At 42.9% G+C, this 27489-nt stretch overlaps 1 protein-coding gene and 1 long non-coding RNA gene across 3 annotated transcripts; one reads left to right on the plus strand and one right to left on the minus strand.

The window, feature by feature from the left end:
- Positions 1-847: 847 nt before the first annotated feature.
- LOC109252318 (uncharacterized) lies at positions 848-9301 on the plus strand. 2 transcript variants are annotated; one of them, XR_008424977.1, is made up of 3 exons: positions 848-1684; positions 4372-5775; positions 8101-9301. It is a non-coding gene; the product is annotated as an uncharacterized LOC109252318 (long non-coding RNA). The 2 variants fall into 2 exon arrangements; XR_002073940.2 differs by having other exon boundaries at positions 850-1684; positions 8537-9301.
- On the minus strand, positions 8365-25567 carry LOC109252315 (ATPase PAAT). Its single transcript, XM_019424708.2, has 6 exons — positions 25218-25567; positions 24423-24629; positions 22972-23041; positions 18889-19095; positions 11352-11806; positions 8365-9553 (listed from the first exon to the last, which is right to left on the minus strand). The coding sequence occupies exons 1-6, from the start codon at positions 25550-25552 to the stop codon at positions 9319-9321; spliced, it is 1509 nt and encodes a 502-aa protein (XP_019280253.2). The 5' UTR covers positions 25553-25567; the 3' UTR covers positions 8365-9318.
- Between the last annotated feature and the right edge of the window lie 1922 nt (positions 25568-27489).

Below are 27489 nucleotides of genomic sequence, written 5' to 3' on the forward strand. Positions count from 1 at the left end.
CTTTCTCCTGCTCGGCCAGTTCCAACTGAACTGAGAATAAAATCCAAACTCCTTATCTGACCTACAGCTCCTTCACCTTTTCCTCATTATCTGCCTCTCCTTACCTTCCCTGCCATCGCCTTCCCTTCAGTGACACCCACCACACTGGCCGGACCGCCCTTATTTTGTGGACGTGTTAAGTAAGCTACTTGCTGCTTCCTCGGGGCCTCTGTACTTGCCCTTTCTGTTGCCTTCTTGTACCCCTCCAGCCCAGATCACACATGACAGCCTCCCCCTCATCTCTGTGTTTGCTCAGATTTCATCTTCAACATGCACTCCCTGGCCACTCTAATATTGCCCCGCCCCACCCCCACTGAGGCAGTCACTCTCTAACCCCTCGTCCTGCTTTATTATACTCAGAGCACCTCTCACTATTTGAATTTTTCATTTGTTTTTGTCTCCCCCACTTAGAATATGAGTTCCATGAAGGTAGGGCTGTGTCTCTCATGTTCAATTCGGTATTCTCAAAACCTAAACTATTAGCTAATGGATATCTGTTGAGAGAAAAAAAGAAAGGAAGGAAGGAAGGAAGGAAGGAAGGGAGGAAGGGAGGAATGAAGAAGGAAGGGAGGGAGGGAGGAAGGAAGAAGGAAGGGAGGGAGGAAGAAGGAAGGAAGGAAGGAAAGAAGGAAGGAAGGAAAGAAGGAAGGAAAAAAGGAAGGAAGGGAGGGAGAAGGAAGGGGGAGGGAGGGAGGGAAAGAAGGAGGGAAGGAGGGGAGGGAGGGAAGGAGAAAGAAGGAAGCAAGGGAGGGAGGGAAGGAGAAGGAAGGAAGGAAGGAAGGAAGGAAGGAAGGAAGGAAGGAAGGAAGGGGAAGGGAAGGGAGGGAGGAAGGAAAGAAAGGAGGGCAACTCTACACTCTCATACACTTGTTCTTGTTCATACACTTGTTCAAGGACACCAGGATTCCTTTCTATCGTCTGCAAAATAGTACTTAAGGGACTTTAATTCCCCTACTTCCGGCCCTGTGGACATAATGGTTTAAAATTCCTGGCAATTGAACCTGGACCCACACTTTCTTTTTCCTCCTCATCCTGTGTCATCGCTCTCCTTGCTGTCAGCACCCTGCCAGGCATCTGGCAACACAGCTGGAACCAGAGTATGCCCGGGTGCCACAATACCTGCCTCGCCTGGCTGATCCTTTAGAATCCAAAGGCGTTCATTTTTAGAGAGGAGCAGTGAAGGCTTACGGTATCAGCAGTGCTACCTGCTTCGTGATCTGAACAAATAACAGGGCGAAGGCTCAACTCTAACTCGGTGCCATGATGAATTACTCAGTGCCTGCTGCATGCCGGGGGCTGGAGATCCCCTGCGAGGAAGTTTTTAGCTGGGAACTTTCTGTAAGCTTTCCAGGAATGAGCCGGAGAGGGAACACTCAAGCTGGGGATTGCTGATAATACACCAGTCACACAGCTGCTCCATTCCCACATAAATTTAGTCCTTGGCTGGTCACACTGACACATTTCCCTGAAGGTGGCCAGAGGGCTCATGAAGCCAGCCGGTTATGAAACACCGAGAAGTATAAAAGCCTGCTAGCCCTCTGGGCTGTTTTTCCCCTGACCAAGATGGAGGCTGTGAGCAGGCTTGTCCCCTTGGCCCTTTTCATCGTGCCGTGTTTGGCAGAGTTCAACTGGACCAAGTCTGAAGGTAAGAAGCTTGAACCAGTTTTTCAATCAACACAGGGATATATTTAGAGGCACCTGCCAGAGATTTTTAGTTTTAAAACCTTCTGTTGCTCTCAACATGGAAAAATAGTACTCATATATATTTCAGGGGGTACTAAATTGGTACCAGTTTATTCCAGATGATGTGACAATATATATAAAAATATAAAAAGCATGATTCTACCAAGTGTTTTACTTCTAAAAACTTATCTTTAAAGAATTTATATCAGTACTTCCCAAACACTTCCAAAAAACAGAAGAGGAAAGAACACTTCCAAACTCATTTTAGGAGGTCAGCATGACCCTGATACCACAGCTAGACAAGAACATTCAAGAAGAGAGTAGGGGTAACTTTAATTATATCAGACAAAATAGATTTTAAGTCAAAAACTGTAACAGAGACAAGAAGGTCATCACAATGAAAAAATGAGTCAATTCTTCAAGAGGATATAATAATTGTGAATATATATGCACCCAACATCAAAGCACCAAACATATAAAGCAAATACTAACAGATCTGGAGAAACGGACTACCATACAAGAGTAGTAGGAGAATTTAATACCTCACTTTCAACAATGGATAAATCATCCAGACAGAAAATTACTAAGGAAACGTTAGAACTGAACTACGCTTTAGACCAAATGGACCTTACCAACACATACAGAACATTCCATCCAAGAGAAGCAGATACACATTGTTCTCAACCACACATCGAAGATTCTTCAGGACACCTCATATGCTCGGTCACAGAACAAGTCTTAACAAATTTAAAAAGATTCAAGACACATGGAATTTCTAGCCACAATGGCACGAAATTAGAAATCTATAATAAAGAAAAACTGAAAAATTCACAGAACTATGGAAATTAAAAAACACAATCCCGAACAAGCCATTGGTCAAAGAAAAAATCCAAATGGCAAGTAAAAAAATACCTTGACATAAATAAAAACGGAAACAAAATATATCAAAATTTATGGGATGCAACAAAAGGCAGTCCTACTAGGGAGGTTTACAGTGATAAATGGCTTCATTATGAAAGAAGAAAGCTCTCAGATAAAGAGCTTACCTTTACATCTTAAGAAACGAGAAAGAGAGGGGTGCCTGGGTGGCTCAGTTGGTTGAGCGTCCGACTTCAGCTCAGGTCGTGGTCTCGCAGTTCATGAGTTCGAGCCCCTTGTCAGGCTCTGTGCTGATGGCTCAGAGCCTGGAGGCTGCTTCGGATTCTGTGTCTCCCTCTCTCTCTGCCCCTCCCCTCCCCACCTCTGTCTCTCTCTCTCTCTCTCTCTCTCAAAAATAAAATGAAAACATTAAAAAAAAATAGAAAAACAACCTAAACCCAAAGAGAGCAGAAGGAAGGATGTAGCAAAATCAGAGCAGAAATAACAAAATGGAGACCAGAAAAGATCAGTGAAACTAAGAGTTGGGTTCTTTCTAGTTTCGTTGCTGTAACTGAGATACAATACTGTGTACAAGTTTAGGATGGACGGCGTAAGGATTTGACTTACATATATGGTGAAATGATTACAGTAAGTTTAGTTAACATCCATCATCTCATATAGATGCAAAAAAAAAAAAGGGTTTTTCCCCTTGTGATAAGAACTCTTAAATTTACCTTCTTAGTAACTTTCATATATACCATATGGCATATGGTATATGACAGTGTTAACCGGAGTCATGGTGTTGTACATTACATCCCTAACACCTATTTATCTTATAACTGTGAGTTTGTACCTTTGGACCACCTTCCTCCCATTCCCCCTCCCCTCACTCCCACCACTGGTACCCATGAATCCAATGTCTTTTTCTCAAAGTTCAGTCCTTCCTTCTTTCTTTCCTTCCTTCCTTCCTCCCTCCCTCCTTTCTTTCTTTACTTTCTTTCTTTCTCTTTTTTTTTTCTTTCCTTTCTTCCTCCCTCCTTTCCTTTCCTCTTTCCTTCTCCCTTCCCTTCCCTTCCCCCTTCCTTTCCCCCTTCTCTTCCCTTCTTTTAGATTTCACATATAAGTGTGATTATAGAGTATTTGTCTTTCTGTTTGACTTAGTTCACTTAATATAATGGCCTCAAGGTTCATTCATGTTGTCACATACGGCAGGATTTCCTTTTTAAGGCTGAATTGTGTGTGTGTGTGTGTGTGTGTGCGCGCACGCACACGCGTGTACATCTATTCATCCATCGATGAACGCATATGTTGTTTCCGTGTCTTGGCTATTGTAAACAGTGCTGTTATGAACATGGGAGGGCAGATTCTCTTCAACATAGTATTTTTGTTTCCTTCAGATATATTCCCAGAAGTGGAATTTTTGGATCCTTTGGTAGTTCCATTTTTAATTCTTTGAGGAACCTCCATACGGTTTTCTATAGTGGCTGCACTGATTTACAATCCCACCGACAGTGCACGAGGGTTCCTTTTTCTCCACATCCTCACCAACACTTGTTATTTCTGGTCATTTTGATTTTAGCCATTCTGACAGGAGTGAGGTGATACCTCATTGTGGGTTTGATTTGCATTTCCCTGATGATGGGTGATGTTGAGCATCTTTTCATGAGTCTGTTGTCCATCTATATGTCTTCTTTCGAGAAATGTATGTTCATATCTTCTGGCCATTTTAAAATTGGATTGTTTGGGGGTTTTTTTGGTGTTGAGTTGAATAAGATCTTTTTTATTTTTTAGGTAGGCTTCATGCCTAGTGCAGAGCCCAACACAAGGCTCTTGACCCTGAGATCAAGACCTGAGCTAAGATCAAGAGTCGGATGCTTAACCTACTAAGCAACCTGACTATGCCTCTTCATAAGTTCTTCATATATTTTGGATACTAACCCCTTATCAGTATGTCATTTGCAAATATCTTCTCTCATCCCATAGGTTCCATAGTTTTGTTGGTTGTTTCCTTTGCTGTACAAAAGCATTTCATTTTGATGTAGTCTTAATAGTTTATTTTTGCCCTTGTTTCCTTTTCCTTAGGAAACATACCTACAAAAATGTTTCTATGGCAGATGTCAGAGAAGTTACTGCCTATGCTCTCTTCTAGGATTATTATGGTTTCAGATCTCACATTTAGGTCCTTAATCCATTTTGAGTTTATTATTCAGCCTTAAAAAAGGAAATCCTTTAAGGAGCACAGAGTAGTATGCAGAGTTGCTAAATACTACATTGGTACATCTGAAACTAATGTAATGCTGTATGTTAACTATATGGAATTAAAATTAAAAAAAGAAAAAGAAAAAAAAAAAAAGAAACCCTGCCATTTGCAGTAACATGGATAAACCTGGGTGATGTTATGCTAACTGAAATAAGCCAGACACAGAATTACAAATGCATGATCTCACTTATATGTGGAATCTCAAAAAAACTTGAACTTATTGTAACAGAGTAGAATGGTGGTTACCAGGGAGTAGGTGTGGGGGAAATAAGAGATGTTGGTTAAAGGGTACTAATTTTCAAGATAAGTACTTAAAGAGTACTAACTACAAGATAAGTAAGTTCTAGATTCCTAATGTAGAGCATGATGGCTACAGATGTCTATACTGTTTACTTGAAATGTGCTAAATACATAGATATCAAGTGTTTAATGGGAACTATTTGAGGTGATATGTTAATTTGCTTGAGTTGGGTAATCATTTCACAATATATAGATATATCAAAACATCATGTTGCACAACCTTAAATACACACAATTTTTATTTGTCAATCATATCTTTAAAATAACACCTACAAAACAGGAAGTATTAAGCTACACGGCCGTATGGGGATCCGAGGCAGGAGGTGAAGACCCACAAAGCCCTGGTCCTGCAACTCAATGCCACGAGGACTGTACCTGGACACTTGAAAGACCAGAACATGAAAGCATCAGACTCACCTTTCCTGCTTCAGGTAGAGACTTTGGTCTCCTAAAAAGGATGGCTGAAGACTCTGGCCATACTGACAAATCTCTGTGGAAAGAGGTCAGCTGTGCCCAGAAGTTGTGGTAGGAAAACCCACAACCCAGCTGACGATGGGAATGGCTGACAGCCCCTGACCGGACTGTGCTCCCCGACTGGCTCTCATGGAGGCTGAGAACTTGTCTCCGGTCACATAGTAAGTGGAATGATCAGCATTAGTACCCGGCTAGTCTAGTTCCAGATTCTAGGCCCTGAAACACGAAACTTGCAGTTCCAGACTTTGCTGTGCATCGCTCAGCAGGGGAGTTTCCCAAATCCCAGATGCACAGGCTGAACACTGTGCAGTTAGCTCAATATTCTGGGGGTGGTGGGGAGGGAACCAGGTACCAGTGCTGTTTTTATTTTAAATTTTTTATTTTCACTTTTTTAAATGTTTGAGAGAAAGAGAGAGAGAGAGAGAGAGAGAGAGAGAGAGAGAGAGAGAGGAGAGTACAAATGAGCGGGGGAGGGGCAGAGAGAGAATCCCAAGCATCTCTGTGCTGTCAGCACAGAGCACAACGAGGGGCTCAATCTCATGAACCATGAGACCATGACCTGAGCTGAAATCAAGAGTCAGATGCTCAGCCAACTGAGCCTCCTATGCAACGCCCCCCCCAATTTTTTATTTTGAAATAAATATACACCCACAAGCGTTTTCTATAAGTGCCCAGGTTATGGCAGTGCGAGGCCAAGCTGAGGACGGGGCGCTGCCCTACCAGACTCTCTCAGGGCTTCGTGAGAACTTCCCCAGTTAATCAGTCCTCTCAACAGCCCTCTGGGGTGGATGCGATCTAATCCCCACTCGGCGGGTAAGAAATCCCAGAGAAGTCACTTCACGTGCCCAGGGTCACGGACCGATACAGGCAGCAGAGGGACCGGATCCCGGCACCCTTGCCCCAGCGCCCCTACGCTCCCCCTCTGCCCGTGGTTCTAAACCGGAGAGTCTCAGAAGCGCGGGAGGGTTTTGCAAAAGCGCGGCTGTGGGACCCTGGGCCCAGATTCTGACCCGGACGGGGGTGGCCGGGGCCCGAGAACGTGCACGGGTAACGACTTCCCAGGTGCTGCTGGTGCGGTCAAGGTGCCACACTTTGAGACTCGTGGCCCTTCGCCAGGGAAGTTGGCATTCACTTCTGTCTGGCCCTGAAGGCAATAAAAAAGAAGGGGCGCTTCCGTATTTCCCAGAATTCAAGGGCTATTAATGAAGAATCACATACAGTATCCCTGATGTGTCGAGAAAGAGAGGACGGCAGCGGGGCAAGAGCGAGGGAGGGGAGACGGACATTGCCCGTCTTAGACACTTCTGTGTGCCGGGCCTGTGCCGGTGCCCCCTGTTCAGATGATTATAAACCTCCCACAGGAAGAGACGAAGGCTGTGATATCCCCGTTTGCAGAAGGGAGAGTGAGGTGAAATCCTGAATAGCTCAGCCAAGGTTACGCAGCAGGGAAGGGGCTACGGTGGAAGAATTCAGGTTCGTCTACCCTCGCGGTGTTCCCTCTAAGCCATCTTGCAACTGTGTCAGGATTCGGGGGCCATCCGGAGAGACCCTGTCAGCATGGGCAGAGGACAATGAATCATCCGGGTCTGCCCTGTCCAGTGCAGGGCACGGACCGTCCTTACGGATGAAGACCGGGGGATGTGAGGGAAGGAAGGGGCGTCCCTTACCGTGAGCGAGGCGGCCATGGAGGAAGAGTCGCTTCCCGTTTCTACGGCCTTGGGTTCCAAATGTCAAAGGGGATGTATTCTAAATAAGAAGATCCCACCCCACGGTTCACACCGGGGCACGAGGAGCAGGAGAGATGGAGACGGGAAGGGAAGGAGTCCTGGACCCGAGTCCCACCTCCCCCCGACTGTACAGGATCGCGGGCAAAGCAGTTCAGTTCCCTGAGCACTTGTGAAGAGACAGTGGATGCCGCGTGGTTGACAAGAGCGATGGTGATGGTGGCTGTTAATGGTGGAGAGGTTTCGATGAGAACAGGTGTTTTACTACTTTGTAAAGTGTGATGCTAATGTGAGCAGCGGACCACTTTCCTAGTGAGACGTGTTTCTCCCGAATGTCAAAGGAAGTACGATCATATAGCTATACATGTTGTGAATGTCCCACAAATCATAAAAGACTAGAAAAAGTGATATGCAAATTCTCCTGTGACTACGGTCAGAGCATGTTCCACATGCTGTATTACCTCTGTAGTATATAAAAATGAGTAGCGATGGGGCGCCTGGGTGGCTCGGTCGGTTAAGCGTCCGACTTTGGCTCAGGTCATGATCTCGCGGTCCGTGAGTTTGAGCCCCGCGTCGGGCTCTGTGCTGACAGCTCAGAGCCTGGAGCCTGTTTCGGATTCTGTGTCTCCCTCTCTCTGTGACCCTCCCCCGTTCATGCTCTGTCTCTCTCTGTCTCAAAAATAAATAAACGTTAAAAAAAAAAAATGAAAAAAAAAATGAGTAGCGTTATCTAAATTAGCCCTTATTTTATTTTTTCTACAGAGAGCACGAGTAGGGAGAGGCACAGAAGGAGAGGGAGGGAGAGAATCTTAAGCGGGCTCCACGCCTAGTGTGGCTTCTTGGAAGCGGGGCTGGATCTCATGACCCTGAGATCATGACCTGAGTCTAAATCAAGTCGGACGTTTAACCGCCTGAGCCACCCAGGTGCCCCTAAATTAGCCCTTATTCCAAAGGATAAATTCACCAAAACACTGAATGAGTGTGAAATACCCCGTTTCCATAAACATAAAACATTTTCGGCAAAGATTCACTGAAAATAAAACTTTACTGTTTCCTTGAGACTAGTAATTTCCAAAGTGGATAGGTTTATTTTTAAGGGCAACTAGATCACTCGTTAACACACATACGATAGTTCTCATACGTCTGCCAGAGAGAACCGCAGCCCCCTTGATTCACACGCTTTCTTCCTTCAATGCAGACCTCAGCGCTTCACACCGGAAACACACGAGAGAAGACCTGTGGCCAGAACCTGTATCTGCTCAGGAAAGGAGGGGACTGTACACTTTCTGGGTTTACTGAGATCAAACAGGATGAATTCTCTCAATTTACCTCAAACGCTAAGTCTAAAGTAATAATCCCCACAAGGAACAGGCCGGTTCTGATGTTTACTTTCTACCTACTGCTACGCTTTATTGAAACAGATAATAACGGCCCCGGTGTGTACGTACGCCTGCCAAACACACTGTGCCTCAGCCGTTATCCGAGCGTAAACACCACCCAATCAGTGATCTGAATGAAAGGCTTTTAAGTCTTAGGTATCTAATTTTCCATGAACAATCAATTAGAAAAAGAAAAATCATCAAATACTCTAAGCATTCTTTTTCATACTCCTAAGACCATAAAATAAGCCCTATTATAAATAAAAAATGTACTTCTATCAAAAACATTATACAACACAGACTCATGGATTGCATTAAAAATCCTTAACATGTTTCAACACTGAAGCCAGAAACACACATACATTTCTGTCAGAGTGAACAAGACTGTAAACAAAAATAATTTATAACCCTATCGTGTTGTTAAATCTCAGCACAAGTACTGGATTCACAGTAACACGTGGAGCTAAAATGAACACTGAGGTCACCGTGCGTAAGATGGTGATCCTCAAATGCCATTAAATACTTGCCTCGAACTTGTGGGGTTTTGGCTTTCTAATAAATACGTAATAAATATCTGTGGCGCACGGTCCGTGTCGAGCGCTTATCTTTCTCCGTTTGAAAGTCTTTCCCCAGAGTCCCACTGTCGGAGGGCCATCCCGGCGGGTGGGGGGCAGGGACTCTGCAGCACGTCCATTAACAAAGCCATCTTTGTATCTATGTGCTTCTGCAGTTTATGTATCCGCTGATCAATGTAGTCCACAAGCTTCTTTTCCATCAGTTCCATATTTTTAGTAAGGACCTTTTCCAAGTAGGAGCACACAGGCTGCTCTTCCGTGCTACAAATAAATTAAAACACACACACACACACACACAATATAACAATGATTCCTGATGTCATCACAAAAGCAACCAAACTCTACTAAAACAAGCAGCCGACACACATGGCCGAAATCTGCCTCCATTGCTGTGCTGTCTTCGTACAACGTATTTCCAGGTTCCAAAAATACTCATGGAACAGGCAACCACGACCCTGAGTGCCCAAAGTATTCTGAATCTTTAATTCTTTAACCATGTAAGCATACAACTGAAATGAGAATATAAAAATGAAGAGAATTTCTACCCTCAAAGAACAAATCTTTATAAAAGGTCTGCAATCAGCAAGTTGTTTAACACTCCTGACATTGGGGAACAGTGAGTGGCTCAACTGGTTGGGTGTCCGACTTCAGCCTAGGTCATGATCTCACCCTTCCGGAGTTCAAGCCCTGCATCAGGCTCTGTGCTGACAGCTCAGAGCCTGTTTCAGGATCTGTGTCTCCCCCTCTCTCTCTGCCCCTCCCCCACTCGCACTCTGTGTCTCTCTCTCAAAAATAAACACTTAAATAAAGTCATACAGTCGTGCATATACTAAAAATATAAAGTCCATAATTTTCTGGAATGTCCTTCATTACGATGATTTGTAACTTTTTATGTAAAGACACATCTATCACCCTGCACCAAATGTTCCTTCCCAGAACACTCTCTTCTTTGTGAAGACTGCATAACCCCCGCAACTATCCTAACTTGGCATCCAAGAAAATTCTTTTCCTTTCTCTATAAAATTTTGAAAAAGGTTAGCTCATTTCGCACTGACAGAGCTGAGAGGAATGGAGACATTCAATCTCACCTGGCCCCAGAGCAGTTTTTAATCTCAACTTAATTTTTTTTGGTTTGCTTTGTTTTGTTTTGTTTGTTTAGCCACATCACATACCAACTAGAGTTCACTGATGTAATCTATCAACAACTAAAGAATAATGGTTTTTTTCCTTACCGAGAATCCTTACTAAAAAATATTACTAAGTAATAAATATCCTAACTGAAAACCATACTTTTTTTCCAATAACTTCCTAACCTCCTCAAATTTCAATGCTATTGGAGACTTTAAGAAAATTTCAACCAATAAAACTACCTCATTTTACATGTGAAAAAAATCTAAACCACAAGATTTAACCGGTAAGGCAAAAGAGTTAAGCCAGAACTATGACCGGAGTCATGAATTCCAGTCTAGTGCAATATCCTGACACATTACATCAACATGAAGGATGGGGAAACATACCAAATACTTAGCCACCCATTAATCACACCAAGGCTGCAAAAAAATTAGAATTATGAGATCAGCAGATGAGGGTCTGTACACTATAAACGATTATAAGCTTAAAAATGTCATTGATGACCAGACTAAAATTAGCCTATGGCAAACAAGATCTACAAAGAAAATCTACTATGATGACTCAGTGATTATAATCAGGCACAAATGTTTATCTTATGGTTTCCACGGCTCCTCCCCATTTATACAGATAACTTTCTACTCCAACCCTTATTTGATGCTTATACCCCTTCCATAAAATGCCTAAGAAGTGATCAACATCTTCAGTTTTAGACACCTCTTTAAAAGTAATCCATTCTCCCCTACAGAATATTTATTCTCTATAAGTGTGTTAATATTTATTCCCTATAAGTATGTTAATGTGTAAAATGCAGAAGCTGCTAAAATGACCTCGGGAAACATTTTCAGGCAGTAGTTAGTGAAACCAATGTTTTCCTCCAACTGATTCTTCCACCTATGAAATCTAAATCACACTTGTCTTAACTACTTACGCAACACCAGCAATGTCTTCACCAGCCTTAGGGACGGTTTCCTGCCACTTGGTGTTACGTCCCACGCGGAGATGGCTAACTTGACTACATAAACTCTGGAGAAAAGGCAGCAAGTCAGAGTTAGGTATGTTCGAGTTGTCACTTGCTTTCTTTGGTAGGAGAGAAGAAACTGCATTTTTGAGGTCATTCTCAAGCAGAACATGGCTCGGTGACACAGTTTTATACTCTTGGAGGCTCGTAGCCTTTCCGCCACCGGGTGGCTGCAGACTTTGATCGGTGCAAGCTTTCAAGTCTTCAGTCACGTTTCCAGAGGTCAAGCCGGTTCTGAAAGGAAAAGGCGTGGACGGGGACTTGTCTAAGGCCCCCGAAGTAGATGATGACTGCAGGTCAATCCCACGTCTGTAGCCAGGATTTCCCAAAACCGACTGAAGCTGCTCGCCAATGGGAATACGATTCTGAGCAAGGTAAAGAAATACACGTCTCTGTTAACAGTCATGACAGCTAACTTTGGGGGTAATGACTGTGAGGCAGGCGACGTGCATTCTTTCATTTGACCCTCAAAACGTCCACACGAAGCAGGCTACGATTACTACCCCCATACTGGGTGGAGGAGACCCAGGCTGAAGGTTACTTGTCTACCGTAACACAACTAGTTAAGTGGCAGAACCGGGGCATGAACCTGGGCCACCTAACTCCACAGTCCAGACTTTTAATGATTTCTCTGTAGTTTTTCCCTAAAGGAAATATTAAATATTAGCATGCTTGGTAAAACTGCATTAACATTCACGTCTCCACTACAAAGGCCTCCTTAATTTATGGTGATAAAATATACTACTCAACTGAGTCACGATAATTGATAATTTTCTTAGAATTGAGTATCATCCATCAAGTTTCCCATATAATAAGCTAACCTAAGGAAACCTTCTACTACTAGCTTCTCACAAAAGACACGCCAGATAGCTTACACGCTCTAAGGTACTGATGATGTTCCATCGGTACATTTGTGACGTCTACAATGACTAAAATGAGCAAACTTTTTGGCTATGTCTGCCTTAATGATTTGCGGCCTCAACTGAACCGGTGCTATATTATTTCATGACAAGATCCTGGCTCACTTCTGTGATGAGGTTACATGATCTCCCCTACAGGGCCTGTTTGTGCCGCACTCTGGGATTCTTCCTCAAGAGAAGAGCAGAACTACTTCTAGTGGACTTGACTCTTAAGTTTTAGGGCTCTATCCTAAATTCAAAACACAGAACTCTATTACACACTCTTATCGGGGGTATCATCTCATATTTACTGTTGCTCAATACCCAGTGAAAGAGAATGAGAAAAGTATTATTAAGGTTAGCTAAAGAAACTCAGTATACACATCTTCCAGATATTCTAAAAAAATGATTCCTGGATCATGCCAACCCCAAACTCAATTCAGTCAACAAATATTTACCAGAAATTGACTTTGTGTTTTAGGCATAGGAAATGAGACAGTAAACAAAAGCAATGAAAATCACTGATATGTGGAACCTATAAGGGAGTAGGAAACAATGGAAGGAAGGAAGGGAGAAAGGAAGACAATATATCATGTGGACAGAGACAGTGATAAATACTTAGGGATAAACAATGCAGGAAAGGGAAATAATGAAAGCCAGAGAAGATGGTGGTGTAGGAGTAGGGGAGTCTCCACAGAACTTCTGTTACTGAAGTGAAGAAATACTCTAGAAAGAAATGTGTTCTTCTATTGAATCCAAGTTTTGAATAAGCCTTAAATTAAATTATTCCAAGAAGATGAACTGTATACAATTATGTTATATAACTACATGCATATTGTATATACAAATTATGTGTAAGTTTTATATAAATTTGTATATAATTGCATGTAATTATATGCAATATAATTTTTCTATATTTTGTACAGAATTACATACATATTATATATATAGCATACAATTATACAAATGTATATATATAAATTACGTATGTAATTCTATACAAAAGTTTTAAAGTAAACAACTCTCCTCTGGTGGAAACGAGCTTTACTCAATCATGATGACAAAGCTAAATGATTTTTGGTAGCAGTATAACAGAGCAAAAATACCTTAATGACAGAAAATTGAAAAGTCTACATAAACATCAGTGAAATCAACGTCAAAATTGCATATGACGATTACTTTGGCAGAAATGTTAATTATAAAAATCCAAATGTTAATAAGGTATTTGCTATCCAAGGTTTTCTTTTCTGATATATCAAATTTTGATTATAAGAAATTCACTGATTATAAAAATTCATATTTTTTTCAAATAAAAGCTCTTTAGGTGATTTACCTCTCCTCTTTGCATTAACTGTCAAGGAATTCAGAGGTAAGTCTATGTGGCAGTGCAATAAATAAACAAACTTTAAGTGCTAGTGGCTATTCTATTTCCTGTCGTTTGATTTCACTGAATTCTTAATTTTCTTGTACATTGGCCTTACAAGGTACAACAAGCCCTTTTAAAAGCCGGCAGAAGGGGGTGCCTGGGTGGCTCAGTCGGGTAAGTGTCCCAACTTCAGCTCAGGTCATGATCTCATGGTTCATGAGTTCGAGCCCCGCGTCGGGCTCTGTGCTGACAGCTCAGAGCCTGGAGCCTGCTTCCGATTCTGTGTCTCCCTCTCTCTCTGCCCCTCCCCTGCTCATGCTCACTCTCTCTCTCTCTCTCTCTCTCAGAAATAAACATTAAAAAAATTTTTTTAAAGCAGGCAGAGGGATATGTATGAAATAATTTCTAACAATGGATCCATATCATGTTATATGGAAAACAATTACAGAGTAGCCTAAAAGAACATGAAAGCATTCATGTAGAATTATGTCTATACGTATATATGAATATGCAAAAAACTATTGTGTATACATAACTTCATATATGCACATGTATATACCTCCAGGCTTGTGAAAAGTTGTTTATCTCTGTATATCCGGTCAGATATCTGAAAGGATTGACTAACTTTAGTTATCACCTTGAAAAAGCAAGAAAAAAAGATATTTGTATTTCAAAGGTGAAAAAAGTAAACCGTGTAAATCTTGCACACCTGAATTTGTTCTTCGAGAAAATGGGGCACACCCTTTCACTCAGATAACATTAAATGAAAACTACATGCTAGGGCACTTTGATATAGTGTCCCATTCAATTTTTCCAAACGGAAAGCAAAAACAAATCAAAGCCAGCAAATTTGAACTTCAAACGTAATGAAATAAAATACGACATTAATAAAACTTTCAAGAACACAAGCAACCCCATAGCCCAGGTGAAGCAGGGAGAGGCATAGGACTCCTAACAAAGCTTCCCAGGTTGTTTCTTTCCCCTTCAGGACAGGCCCTGCCCAAATTAATGTAGGAAGGTGTGTGCGGTTATACAACTTCCATAGAAGGAATAGTTTTGGTCATGAGACATCCCTACTTCATTTATTTATTTTTTAAGATTTTATTTTTAAGTCATCTCTACACCTAACATGGGGCTTGAGCTTATAACCTGAGATCAAGAGTCGCATGGCTCTACCAGCTAAGCCAGCCAGGAGCCCCAGAATATCCCTACTTTATACTCAACAAATAGTTGATACATGACAAGAGCTTACATGACGTTTTCCCGGGAGACATTCCATAGACTCTGGTTTGTTAATAATATGCAATCCTAGAAATCCAGGTATATCCTGTAAGAATCATCCCATAAATAGAGCCTCCTCACTTGGAAGAAGTCTTTTATCAGCATGTTTAAAAGAAGATTTAACTGGATCACTTTTTGTCTTCCCCAAATGTCCTCATACACAATGATTTAGTGGGGGGAGGGGGGAGGGCACAGCATGTGTGTTGGATGGAAGGACGTGCACGTATTTCTACAAGTACAGAAAACTCCAGGATACACACCAGGCAGGGAACAGAATGAGAGCTGGGAAAGCACTTTTATGATTTACTTAATGCACTTTTTGTTTAATAATATAAATTATTGTCCAATTGGCTAAAATACAGTGTGTAAAGTGTGCTGTTGGTTTTTGGGGTAGATTCACGTGGTTCATCGCTTACCTACAACACCCAGTGCTCATCCCAACAAGTGCCCTCCTCAACGCCCATCCCCCATTTTCCCCTTTCCCCCACTCCCATCCACTCTCAGTTTGTTCTCTGTATTTAAGAGTTTCTTATGGTTTGCCTTACTTACTTTACTTCTGAACAGATTGAAATTCAAGGCAAAGAAAACATGTATCTTTGGAATTAAAGAAAACTTGAAGACATGGCCAAAAAAAATCTATTATCCATGTTATCCCTTTTTCCAAAGCTAAGTTTTTAAAACATAAAAATTGGTCTATGAGCTGACTTTAATTCCTGAACCCTCTCTGATGTTTCCAAAGTCTTGCACACACAAAAAAATTTCTTCTTGTTTTTACATTTTCAATCTCTGTCTCCATAGGATCCTTGTCCTCAATCATTTGTTTTTAAAATATACTATGCATAAGACTCACCGGGGGATGCCTGCTTGAAATACTGATTCCTGGAAACCGCCTTCAGGGTTTCAGGTCATTGGTGACAGCCAGTAATCTGTATTTTATAAATATCACAAGGAATTCTGATACAGGCAAGTTCCTTATCTCTACCATTCTTGAAACAAACCCATATTACCCTGGGACCTCAACATTCCAACTACCCCCATTTAGTGCCTAATCCCTCAAAATCTGGTTTCCACCTCATGGTTATTCAAACTGACCCCCTGAAGATCTCTAAGGAGTACTCAGTTGATAATCCAAATCCTATACATCGTATACTTATCTGAAGCCTTAATCAAGACAGACCAGGTCCCTCTTCACATAAGCTTACATTTTAATGAGATAGACCAATATATAAATAACAACAAAATGATCAAGAAGGCTCTGATGAAAATATGATACAGATTTGGAGGAAAAAGCGATTTTAATTATTTAGTTTTCAGTTTAATTTTTATTCATTTTGAAAGAGAGAGAGAGGGAGGGAGAGTGTACACGCACGGGGAAGAAGCGGAGAGAGAGGGAGAGAATCCCAAGCAGGCTTCAGGCTCTCAGCACGGAGCCCAATGTGGGGCTTGAACTCACGAACCATGAGGTCATGACCTGAGCCAAAATCAAGAGTCAGACGCTTAACTGACTGAGCCACCCAGGTGCCCTGGAAAAGGCTATTTTAAACTGGTAGTTGGGGAAGGTCTTAATAAGGATGTAACATTTAAGCTGGTATCTTAATAAAAAGAAAAAGCCAGATTTGCCAAGGTCTGGGGAAAGGGCTTCTGGAGAAAGAGAAAAGTTAAGAGTGCAAAGGTCCTGCACACATCTGAGTATCTGAGGAATACACACATCAGCATGTCTGGAGCAAGGTGTCCAAGGAGATTTGGTAGGAAGGAGATGAGGTTAAGGAGTCCAAGAAGGCCCAGATCTTAGATGCCAAGGTAAAGAATCTGGGTTAATTCTGAGTGTGAGAGAAGCAGTCAGAGGGCTTTACACAGGGGGAAGGACGAGTCTGATTTACCCTTTGAGATTATTCTGCTTGCCCTGTGGAGCATGGACTGTGGTGGAGCAGGAGGCCCAGTCAGAGACTTCCTGCGGCATCAAGGTGAGATAACGGTACAGGAGAAAGAAAAGTATGAACCTGGTATTTTTTTGAACCCCTCCTTTCCAAGGTTCCTGTGATCACCGTCAACTTTGCTAGTCTCCCTTTCTTGCCCACTGTGTCGGTGACACCTGTACTAAATGAATATTGGTTGAGAAGCCTCGCTGGCTCAGTCAGTTAAGCATCCGACTTTGGCTCAGGTCATGATCTCATGGCTCATGGGTTCGAGCCCTGCACTGGGATCTATGCTGTCAGCATGGAACCCGCTTCGGATCCTCTGTCTCCCTCTCTCTCTGCCCCTCCCCCAGCTGCACTCTCTCTCCAAATAAATAAACTTTAAAAAAATAAATAAATTACTATTGGTAAATCTCGCGAGAAACGCACAAGTTGTTTATTATACTATTTGTTTTAAACTTTCCCATGAATCCTATGATCTTAGCAGTATTATCACTTAGATTTTGAACCTGGGGAAATTTATGTCAAAAAGATGAAACAACACCAGATAGCACAAGTACAAACAAATGTCAGCACCAGAACCTGCCATCAGGTCTCCTGACATCAGGTCTTTCCTGCTGCTACTCGGTCGCACCGCTAGTCTTCCGCTCTCCTATTCCTTTTCCCTCTCCCTGTGTCCTTCCCAAACACAGCTACTCCTCATGGACCCTTCTTCCTTGCTCTGGCTCTCCCTTCATTTCCTTCCCCACCCTCTGCTGGGGTGCCCCTTGCAAACCTCCCTTCTGCTTCCCGCCACAGGCACCGTTGGATTCACATCCATGACTCAATACTCCCCAAATCAAACTTCCTTTCTCCCAAGTAGCCTCCTCCCTTGGGTTCCATTTATACTGTCGGGAGCCCCATCTTCAAAACCTCAATTTCACTTTTAACTCTTTTATCTTTCTCCAGCGACACCAATATCAAGTTAGCTGTCAAGCCCTGACGGCACCGTCACCTTAGCAACTCACAACCCAGCATCAGGTTATACGTCCAATTTCAGACCCTCCTTAACTCCCACCTGGATGAGGGCAGGAACAGGCAGCTGCTCCCCTTGGGGTCCCACATCCTACTGATTCACCGTACCCTCTCATTCCTCTTATGTATAACTCTGGGTTCGAATTTCCCAAAACATAGGCAAAACCACCTATGAGCTTTTAAGACAGCATTCAAAGCCCCCTATGATCCGGCCCCAAGCCCAACTCCCCCTACCACTTCTTCACCCCAGAGAAGTGAACTTCTATCCATTTCCTAGCTATATCCCGTTCCTTCCAGCGCTGAAGAGTTAATCCATGTTATTTTCTCTCTCAAACTGCATCCCTCCAAATTTACTTGCCTGGTCCCCTCCTTCTTTTCTAAAGGCCTAGATAAAATGAGACTATAAAGATCCTTAAAGATAGGCTACAGACTAATCTTTGAACTTTCTAAAGTGCTCAAAACACTGCCTCATTCACTGAGAGGGTGCTTAATAAATATTTGCTGAATGAATGAGTAAATTCATGGAAAACTGTGAAGATATGTAACAAAAATATTTTGGAAGAGGGTAAGTCTATAAAATGTTATTTTACAAAACTAAATAAAGGTACGCATTAAATCAGTATCTTTTCAAAACATTAAATCAATCTTTTTCAAAGAAAAAACCAAGTCAATACGTGTCCTTAAAAAAGCCACCTTTTTGAAATTTTTTTTTTTCAACGTTTTTTATTTATTTTTGGGACAGAGAGAGACAGAGCACGAACGGGGGAGGGGCAGAGAGAGAGGGAGACACAGAATCGGAAGCAGGCTCCAGGCTCCAAGCTGTGAGCACAGAGCCCGAAGCGGGGCTCGAACTCACGGACCACGAGATCGTCACCTGGCTGAAGTCGGACGCTTAACCGACTGCGCCACCCAGGCGCCCCACCTTTTTGAAATTTTTAACGGTTATCTGGACAGGATCCATTTCTACCTACCTGCTGCTGAAATCTAACCACATCCATCAGTTGCTGAGCTCCAGGTGACAGCTTTGACCCCATGGACGCCATGATAGTCTGGACCCTCCGGAGGTCTATCCTTGATCCTAGAGCAGGAGAGCTTGTTGCGGAACTGGCTGAAACCCGCCTCATGTGTACCACAACTTTACTGACGAACACACACTGCTTTTCACCAAAGGAGAGCAACTGTTACAAAACAAAGACGTTCCAGAAAATAACGATACTAATAATCACTATTTAAGGTGACTTTTTAACATAAACTAGCAACAGTAATGTATTTAAGAAAACAAAACATTAAATACATTTTCATTTTTTAAAGCTTTCCTGAAAATTGTAGTGGTCAGCACTTCTAATTTATTATCAGGCTCATAGGAACTATTTATATAAAACAGTATCATTTGAGGGGTGTCTGGGTGGCTCAGGGTAAGCATCCAACTTCACCTCAGGTCATGATCTCACGGTTTGAGTTCAAGCCCCGCATCCGGCTTTCTGTTGTCACCATGGAGCCTGCCTCAGATCCCCTCTCTCTCTCTCTTTCTGCCCCTCTCCCATTCTCTCTCTTAAAAATAAATAAACATTAAAAAAAAATTATCATTTCAAACTGAAAAAATATACAGAATAGCCAAAAGGGACTATAATAAAGTTCCATTCACTTAAATTAATGAATAAAAATAAACTATACCAATCTGAGAATTTAACATAGCACAGCTAGCTATAATACTATTTAATACAAAAGCACTTCCAAAGTATTTACTGAAATCCTAAAAATAAGTCAGTCTCTTAGAATTTAGAATTATAAGGGAAAGTTAAAATGGTCTAACATAACCTGCTAGTTCACACACAAAAATGATGAGGTCAGGGGTGATTTTCTGACTTGTCAAAGGGCTACCCAAATTAGTAAAAGCCAAGCTTGGAACACAGCCCTTCTGGCTTCTCTAGTAGCGTCCTGCTCAACACTTTATGCTGCCTCATTTCATCCATGTTTCTGAACCAAAAGACATTTTATGTGTGATATGGACAACACAGTAGCACGTGGAAAGGAAACAGAATCAGACAGAACTGGGTTCAATGATGACTCTACTTAGAGCCTGTGTGACCCTGGGAAAAAGCGAAAACCTGAATCAGGAATAAAATGAGGGAGGGTAATAACAATGATTTCACATGGTTGTTATGAAGATTAGGTGTTAAAGTTCCCAGTACCTACCACTGAGTAAATGCTCAAAAATATGCATCAGGAACCATTAACTTTCATATGTTATTGCTCCAGAATAAGCTCTAGTAGGTGTAGGATCTCTCTAAATCAACCTAGCCTTTGCACTCCCACAGAGTTTCCAAAGAACAGTTACAAAAAGCACTTACCTTCAGAGACACACACAAAACCACATGTAACATAAAAACACAAGTCAAATCAGACCCATGATCCAAGAACTTTGCGTGTGGCAGCAAAGAGGTGGACTGTCCTCAACAATCAAGGAGTCTCCCCATTAAATTTCTACACCTACCCTCTAACCTCCCTCCTATCCCTTTTCTGCTTTTTCACCCTCATTGCCCGACCACTGAATATGGGACACATTTTACTTATTGAGTTGGCTTATAATCTATCTCATTACACTAGAATGTAAGCAACATAAGGGCAGTCATTCATTATATTACTGCTAATTCCTACATGCCTCACACAGTATCTAACATCAGCAGGCATTCAAATACTTGAATGAAGGAATCACTTTAAATAAATCTGAAAGTTATTAATATATACTAAATAAAACAATATCTTGGAATAACCAGTTCTGGTAATTTGCCACCAGCAGATAATGAAATTACTTATTTTGTCTTATTCTAAAGTCTTGTAACCCTGTATAAAGTAATGTGGAGACAAAAAGATTGCAAGTGTTTATTTCCTTTTTAAAAAATTTAAAAACACAGGGGTCCTGCATGGCTCAGTCAGTTAAGCATCTGACTTCAGCTCAGGTCATGATCTCATGGTTCACAAATCCATGCTCCGCATCGGACTCTGTGCTGACAGTTCAGAGCCTGGAGCCTGCTTTGGATTCTGTGTCTCCCTCTCTCTCTGCCCCTCCCCCACTTGCACGCGCACTCTCTCTCAAAAATAAACAAAAAAAAATTTTCTAAGTATCTTTATAGAGATATAATCCACATGCCAAACGATCGAGTTAAAGCGTACAATTCAGTGGATTTTAGTATATTCATAGAGTTGTGTAACCTTTGCAATTTTAGAACATCACTCCAAAAAGTAGCCCTTTACCCACTGCCAGTCACTTCCCATCCCACCAAGTCCCCCAACCCTAGCCAACAACTAATCTTTAGTCTCTATGCATCTGCCTATTCCAGACCTTATATATATATACATACATATATATTCTATATATATATGTATATGTACATATATATTCCATATATATATGGAATCACACATACATATATTCCATATATATGTATATATACATATATATTCCATATATATATATGGAATCACACAAATATACCTATATATATTTATGGAATCACACAAATATATATATATATTTATGGGATCACATATATATATTTATGGAATCACACACATATATATATATTTATGGAATCACACAAATATATATATATATTTATAGAATCACACAAATCTCTATATATATATATATATATTTATGGAATCACACAAATATATATATATATATATATAGATTTATAGAATCAAACAAATACATATATGTATATATGTATAAACAAATTGTTTCAAATGAATAAGCAAAAAAAAAAGCAGAATCAGACCTATAAACACAGAACACAAACTGATGGTTGCCAGAGGAATGGGCAAAATGGATTCAAGGGCATGGGAGATACAGGATTCCAGTTATGGAATGAATATATGTATATATATATACTTATGGAATCACACAATATATGGCCCCAAATTCTTTCACACAGTATAATGTTTCAAGGTTCACCCATGTCTATAGTATGTTTCAGTAATTCAATGCTTTCTATGACTAAATACTTTCCCATTGTGTGGGTATACTATACCATATTTTCATTACATTCATTAGGTGACAGACAGTTGGGTTGTTTTCTGTGTAAGCTTTTAGCTATCAGGAATGATGATGATGAACATTCATGTAATTGATGATGAACATTCATGTAATACCAAGGAGGGTTTTTTTTAGTCCTCTAATTTTTATTTATTTAAAAAAGTTTTTTTAATGTTTATTACTTTTGAGAGAGAGAGAGAGAGAGAGAGAGAGAGTGTGCAAGTGGGGGAGGGCCAGAAAGAGAGGGAGACACAGAATCCAACAAAAGCAGGCTCCCGACTCTGAGCTGTCAGCACAGAGCCCGAAGTGGGGCTCAAAATCACGAACTGTGAGATCATGAGCCAAAGTTGGATGCTTAACCAACTGAGCCTCCTAAGGTATCCCTATTTATTTATTTTTGAGAGACAGAGAAAGAGAGAGAGAGAGAACACACACGGGTGAGCAGGCAGAGGGGCAGACAGAGAAGAAGAGAGAGAATCCCAAGCAGGCTCTGTGCTGTCAGTGCAGAGTCCGGCTTGGGGCTCAATTCCACAAACCATGAGATCATGACATGCGTCAAAATCAAGTCAGACACTTAACCAACTGAGCCACCCAGGTGCCGTTTAGGTCCTCTAATTCATCCATGAGGTACTTCCAAAGAAAGAGATTTGCCGAGGGTCACTTAACTAGTCAACAAAGCAGAATTAATATCCTGGGCCTATGTACTCCGGTTTGGTACCTTTTCTAGGCTCTAGTGATACCACTAATTTTCACTTCTGTATTTTTCATACTTAAGACATCACTCCAAATCCCTGATTTTTGGATGCTCTTCTCTAAACTTCTCTAATTCCCTTCCACCTTTCTTGATATAATGAAACCAAAACTGCTTGCAGTTATCATGACACCATATTTTTATAGAAAGACAACCAGGAACAAAGGTAGATTAAGCATATTACGAAACCAACCAGAAAAGAAGCACAAATTACACAAACACATTTGCAGTTGGCAACTTAGTTAAAATTTAGTGATGACTTACCTTTATTTTACAAGCATGGCTGGAAGACTCCAATTTTAAATATTTTTTGTAGAAAATAATTTCGTGCTCACTGAAAATAAAATTTAAGTTACTTTTACTTTATGATTTTCAATAAACTTAAAAACAAATTGTTTCACATGAATAAAAAAAAAAAGGCAGAATCAGACCTATAAACACAGAACACAAACTGATGGTTGTCAGAGGAATGGGCAAAATGGATTCAAGGGCATGGGAGATACAGGATTCCAGTTATGGAATGAATAAATTATGGAAATAAAAGGTACAGCGTAGGGAATATAGTCAACGATACTGTATGGTAACAGATGGTAGTTACACTTGTGAGCACAGCATAATCTATAAAGATGATGAATCACTATGAAGCGAATGTAACATTGCACATCAACTATACTCGAATTAAAAAAAATTTGTTTTAGTTGTTTCTAAGCCATTACTTAAATCCTGAGATTCAATTAGGGTAGAATCTTTGTATAAGAACTTAGAGAAAAATCAGGGACCCTGGGTGCCAATGTTGCTTGAGCCACCAAACTTGATTTTGGCCCAGAGTCGTGGAATCAAGCCCCACATCAGGCTCCCTGCTGAGCATGAAGCCTGCTTAAGATTCTCTCACTCTCTTCTCCTCTTTCTCTCCCTCTGCCCTTCTCCCCCACTCACATGCTCTCTCTCTCACCAAACATAAGTCTTTAAAAAAAAAAAAAAAACCTAGAGAAATAGCAAACTATAACAGGCTGAATTGTGGGTTACATAGGCTGGGGAGGCACAGTCTTGGGCCTGTCTGCTACTCACAATAGAGTTCCTTCCAGAAAAATGTATGCAGTGTTTCAGACTAACTGCCCAATTACCTTTGGAAGAGACACCATTGTACGTCCATGTAGAAAAAAGGCCAAGAAGAAGAATAAGGACTACACCGTAGTCTGCAGTCTATACAGTCTGACTACCTAGTATGACCCTCTATCTAGTCAGCTCCCTCAATTAGCTCTAAATTTCCACATTTATAAAAATTGAGAAAGGTGACCTAGACTATCTCCAAGATCTTTTATTTTTTTAATTTTTTTTTTTTAACATTTATTCACTTTTGGAGAGACAGAGACAGAGTGTGAGGACGGCAGGGGGCAGAGAGAGAAGGAGACACAGAATCAGAAGCAGGCAGTCTCCAGGCTCTGAGCTGTCAGCACAGAGCCGGAAGCGGGACTTGAACTCAGGAACTGTGAGATCATGACCTGAGCTGAAGTGGGACGCTCAATCAACTGAGCTATCCAGGCGTCCCAATCTCCAAGATCTCTTAAAAGGAGAAAGTTCTATTCCTGCTGGTATGTTTTTATCTTCTCTCCCTTAGTGCTGGCCTCAATGTCAGAGAATCAGTAAATACCACAAACGCTGGGGAAAAACAACACTGCTTGGGGGGAACACTTCTGCATGAACAAGTTACAAACCTGTTATCCAGATCACTACAAACATTCTTGCCCCTACTGGTTCCACAGTACTCCTCTCCTAAGTATACTTCCATATTTCTTGCGGAACTTAAAACGCCAATAGAAACGATTTCTTCACCTCCGTTAGGGTCACATCTCAGGTAAAGGAAGCAGGGGTTTTCATCTTGGTCACTGTTGAGGCTTCTTTTCAAAATCACCAGATCTTGGCTGAAAAGAATTGTTCAAACTATCACACAGTGCACCTGTCCGAACGCTGCTCGCGACCCTCCTATTGGGCCACCAGGACTTCTAACTCACTCCCATTTACCACGGCGGTCCCCGCACCCTCCCAAGCACCCAACAAACGCTCAAGACAGAGTCACAAGGAGATGGGCACGCCACCCACCGGGGTTTTCCCCTCTACTTTCTCCTCGGCTGTGGACTCAAGCCTCTGCAGTCCTTCTCCTTCAACATAAAAAGTTCCCTGGGCACCTACTGTGCGCACAAGAGTGGGAAGCAGAATGCAATAAAAGGCAAACGCGGCTCTTTCTCATAATGAAGCTGATGGGGATTCTCGACAGTTCGTTTTTCTAACGCCCCCTCGGGTCGACAACAGAGAGGCCTCCGTCGGTCCGCCTGGGGGAGGGAGGCGGACCCCGGGGGCGACCCGGCGGAGATGCGGGGCCCCCGCATCACGTCCTTCCCGCACCCCGGGCCCCCCACCCTCTCTCCGCTCGGCCCCGCCTCCCCTCCCGGCTCCCCCAGGAGCGCGACCATCCCGGCGCCGCGGGCCCGGTCCCCGCCGGCCCTGCTCACCCCGGGTCAGGCGGCGCCAGCAGCTGCTCCCAGTCCAAGTCCGGGGCGCCGACACCAGCCCGGGTGAGATGGAGACTCCGGGCCAGGGCTCCGCAGGCAGCATCCCAGGAAGAGGCCAGCATCGGGCGGCGAGTCACTCCCGCCTCCTCGGCCCGGGTGTCCATGCTGCAGCCACCAGCCGAGGCCAAGCCCGGAACCTCTCTTCCACCGCTTGCGTTTCCGCCAGAGCAGACGGAGGTGAAAAAGCACAGCGCCTTCCGGCTCGGCAGGCTTCGATTCCAAGACCAGCCTCTCCTTGTCCAGTGGGGAAAGAACCAGGTCCCGGAGACGCGCATGCGCGCGCCAGCCAGCTTCAGCAACGCGGTTCCAAACCTGCCGGGGAAGAGCTCAAGGACGGAGCATGCGCTCCGACGGCCCCTCGGCCTACGAAAGGAGCTGTGCGCAGGCGCGGGGCGAGACTGGCGGGAACGCAGGCGGATCTTTCGACGTTGGTCCGAGGAAGTAGCAGGCGGTGTGGACGACGGTTGTCTGGCCGCCCGGGAGGGTTGGTCCTTCGAGGAGAGTCCATCGTCAGGTAGGAGTGGTGCCGTCGCTGCAGGCGACCTGGAGGCCCTGCTGCCGACCTCGCTGTGCCTGCGGTGGACGCCGTGGCCTTCCCGCCGACCGCAGACCCTGGGCGGTGGGTCGGGCCGTGCAGTTGGGGTTTCTTTGACACCCCCCCCCCCCGCGGTCCCCCAGCACGTCGTCCCCGCGGGCGGCGGGTGCGTGGATGCCGGCAGCTTGGCTTTAGCAGGCGGAGGGTTGCACGGTGTCACCGGGCTGCAGTGCAGCCGGGGCGCCGGCCGGACGTCGCCCTGTCGGTGAGCCGCTGGCGCCAGGGCGGGACGGCGGCGGGGTGACCTGGCGCCTTCCAGCCTCGGCGCTGGAGGGGAGGTGTGGAAAGCGGCCAGAGGGGCGGCGGTGGCTGTGAGCAGAAACCTGTCCCGAGCAGAAGCGGGACCCCAGTGCTGGTGGAGTGACATCTGAGCTGGGACTTGAAGGACCTTTAAGCTTTGATTCCGGGAAAAAGGAGCTGATGGAACTTTCTAGTTGCCCCATGGGATAGGAAGGTAACTAGTGCCTCCCCACCACCTCCACCCATCCTCTTCCTGGAAAGGCTTGTGCAGATGAGTTTTTCATTTTTTGAAAGCAAAAAGGAAATTAGGTCATAGACAAATGGAGCATCAAGTTCAAAAGTGCTTAAATGTAAAGGTACTGGTTTGCAAAGATTTTTCGGTATTCCAGATTCATTCTAGGTGGTCTACATCAGTGTTTTGATTCTAAATATCTTGTTTCCCTGTGGTCATACATTAACTTTCACTCATGTTAACATTTTGGGCAGTCCAAAGGAAAATACGCTTTTCTTCAAAAATCCCAATCTTGAATTTAAGGAGTGAAATGAATGTTATCTATTGGATTTTGACTTCCTTAAAGAGGCTGAATGACCAGGAGCCAAAACCTAAAGACTCCCATACATTCAGGAAATCACCAGGTCTTGTTACAAAGCTGTAGTCGTCCAGACAGTAAAGTACTGGCACAAAAACAGATGCAGATCAAATGGAACAGAATAGAAAACCCAGAAATGGACCCATAATTGTATAGTCAACTAATCTTTGACAAAGGAGGAAAGAATATCCATGCAATGGAAAAAAGTCTTTTCAGCAAATGGTGTTGGGAAAACTGGACAGCAACATGCAGAAGAATGAAAATGGACTGTTTTCTTACACCATACACAAAAATGAATTCAAAATGGATGAAAGACCCTAGACGTGAGACAGAAAACCATCGGAATCCTAGAGGAAAACAATAGGCAGCACCTCTTTGACCTCAGCTGTAGCAACTTCTTACTAGGCACATCTCTAGAGGCAAGGGGAACAAAAGCAAAAATGAACTTTTGGGACTTCATCAAGATGAAAAGCTTCTGCATAACAAAGGAAACAACGAAACTAAAAGGCAACCTATGGAATGTGAGAAGATTTGTGCAAATGACATATAAGGGGTTAGTACCCAAAATCTATAAAGAACTTATGAAACTCAACACCCCCAAAATAAATAATCCAGTTAAGAAATGGGCAAAAGGGGGCACCTGGGTGGCTCAGTTGGTTAAGCACCTGACTCTTGATCTCAGCTCAGGTCATGGTTTCGAGTTCCTGAGATTAAGCCCTGTGTGGGACTCTGCGCTGACAGCACAGAACCTGCTTGGGATTCTGTCTCTCTGTCTCTCTCTGTCTCT

The sequence above is a fragment of the Panthera pardus genome, unplaced genomic scaffold, assembly GCF_024362965.1.
Source record: "Panthera pardus isolate Hobbes unplaced genomic scaffold, ASM2436296v1 HiC_scaffold_22, whole genome shotgun sequence".
Classification (NCBI taxonomy): domain Eukaryota; kingdom Metazoa; phylum Chordata; class Mammalia; order Carnivora; family Felidae; genus Panthera; species Panthera pardus.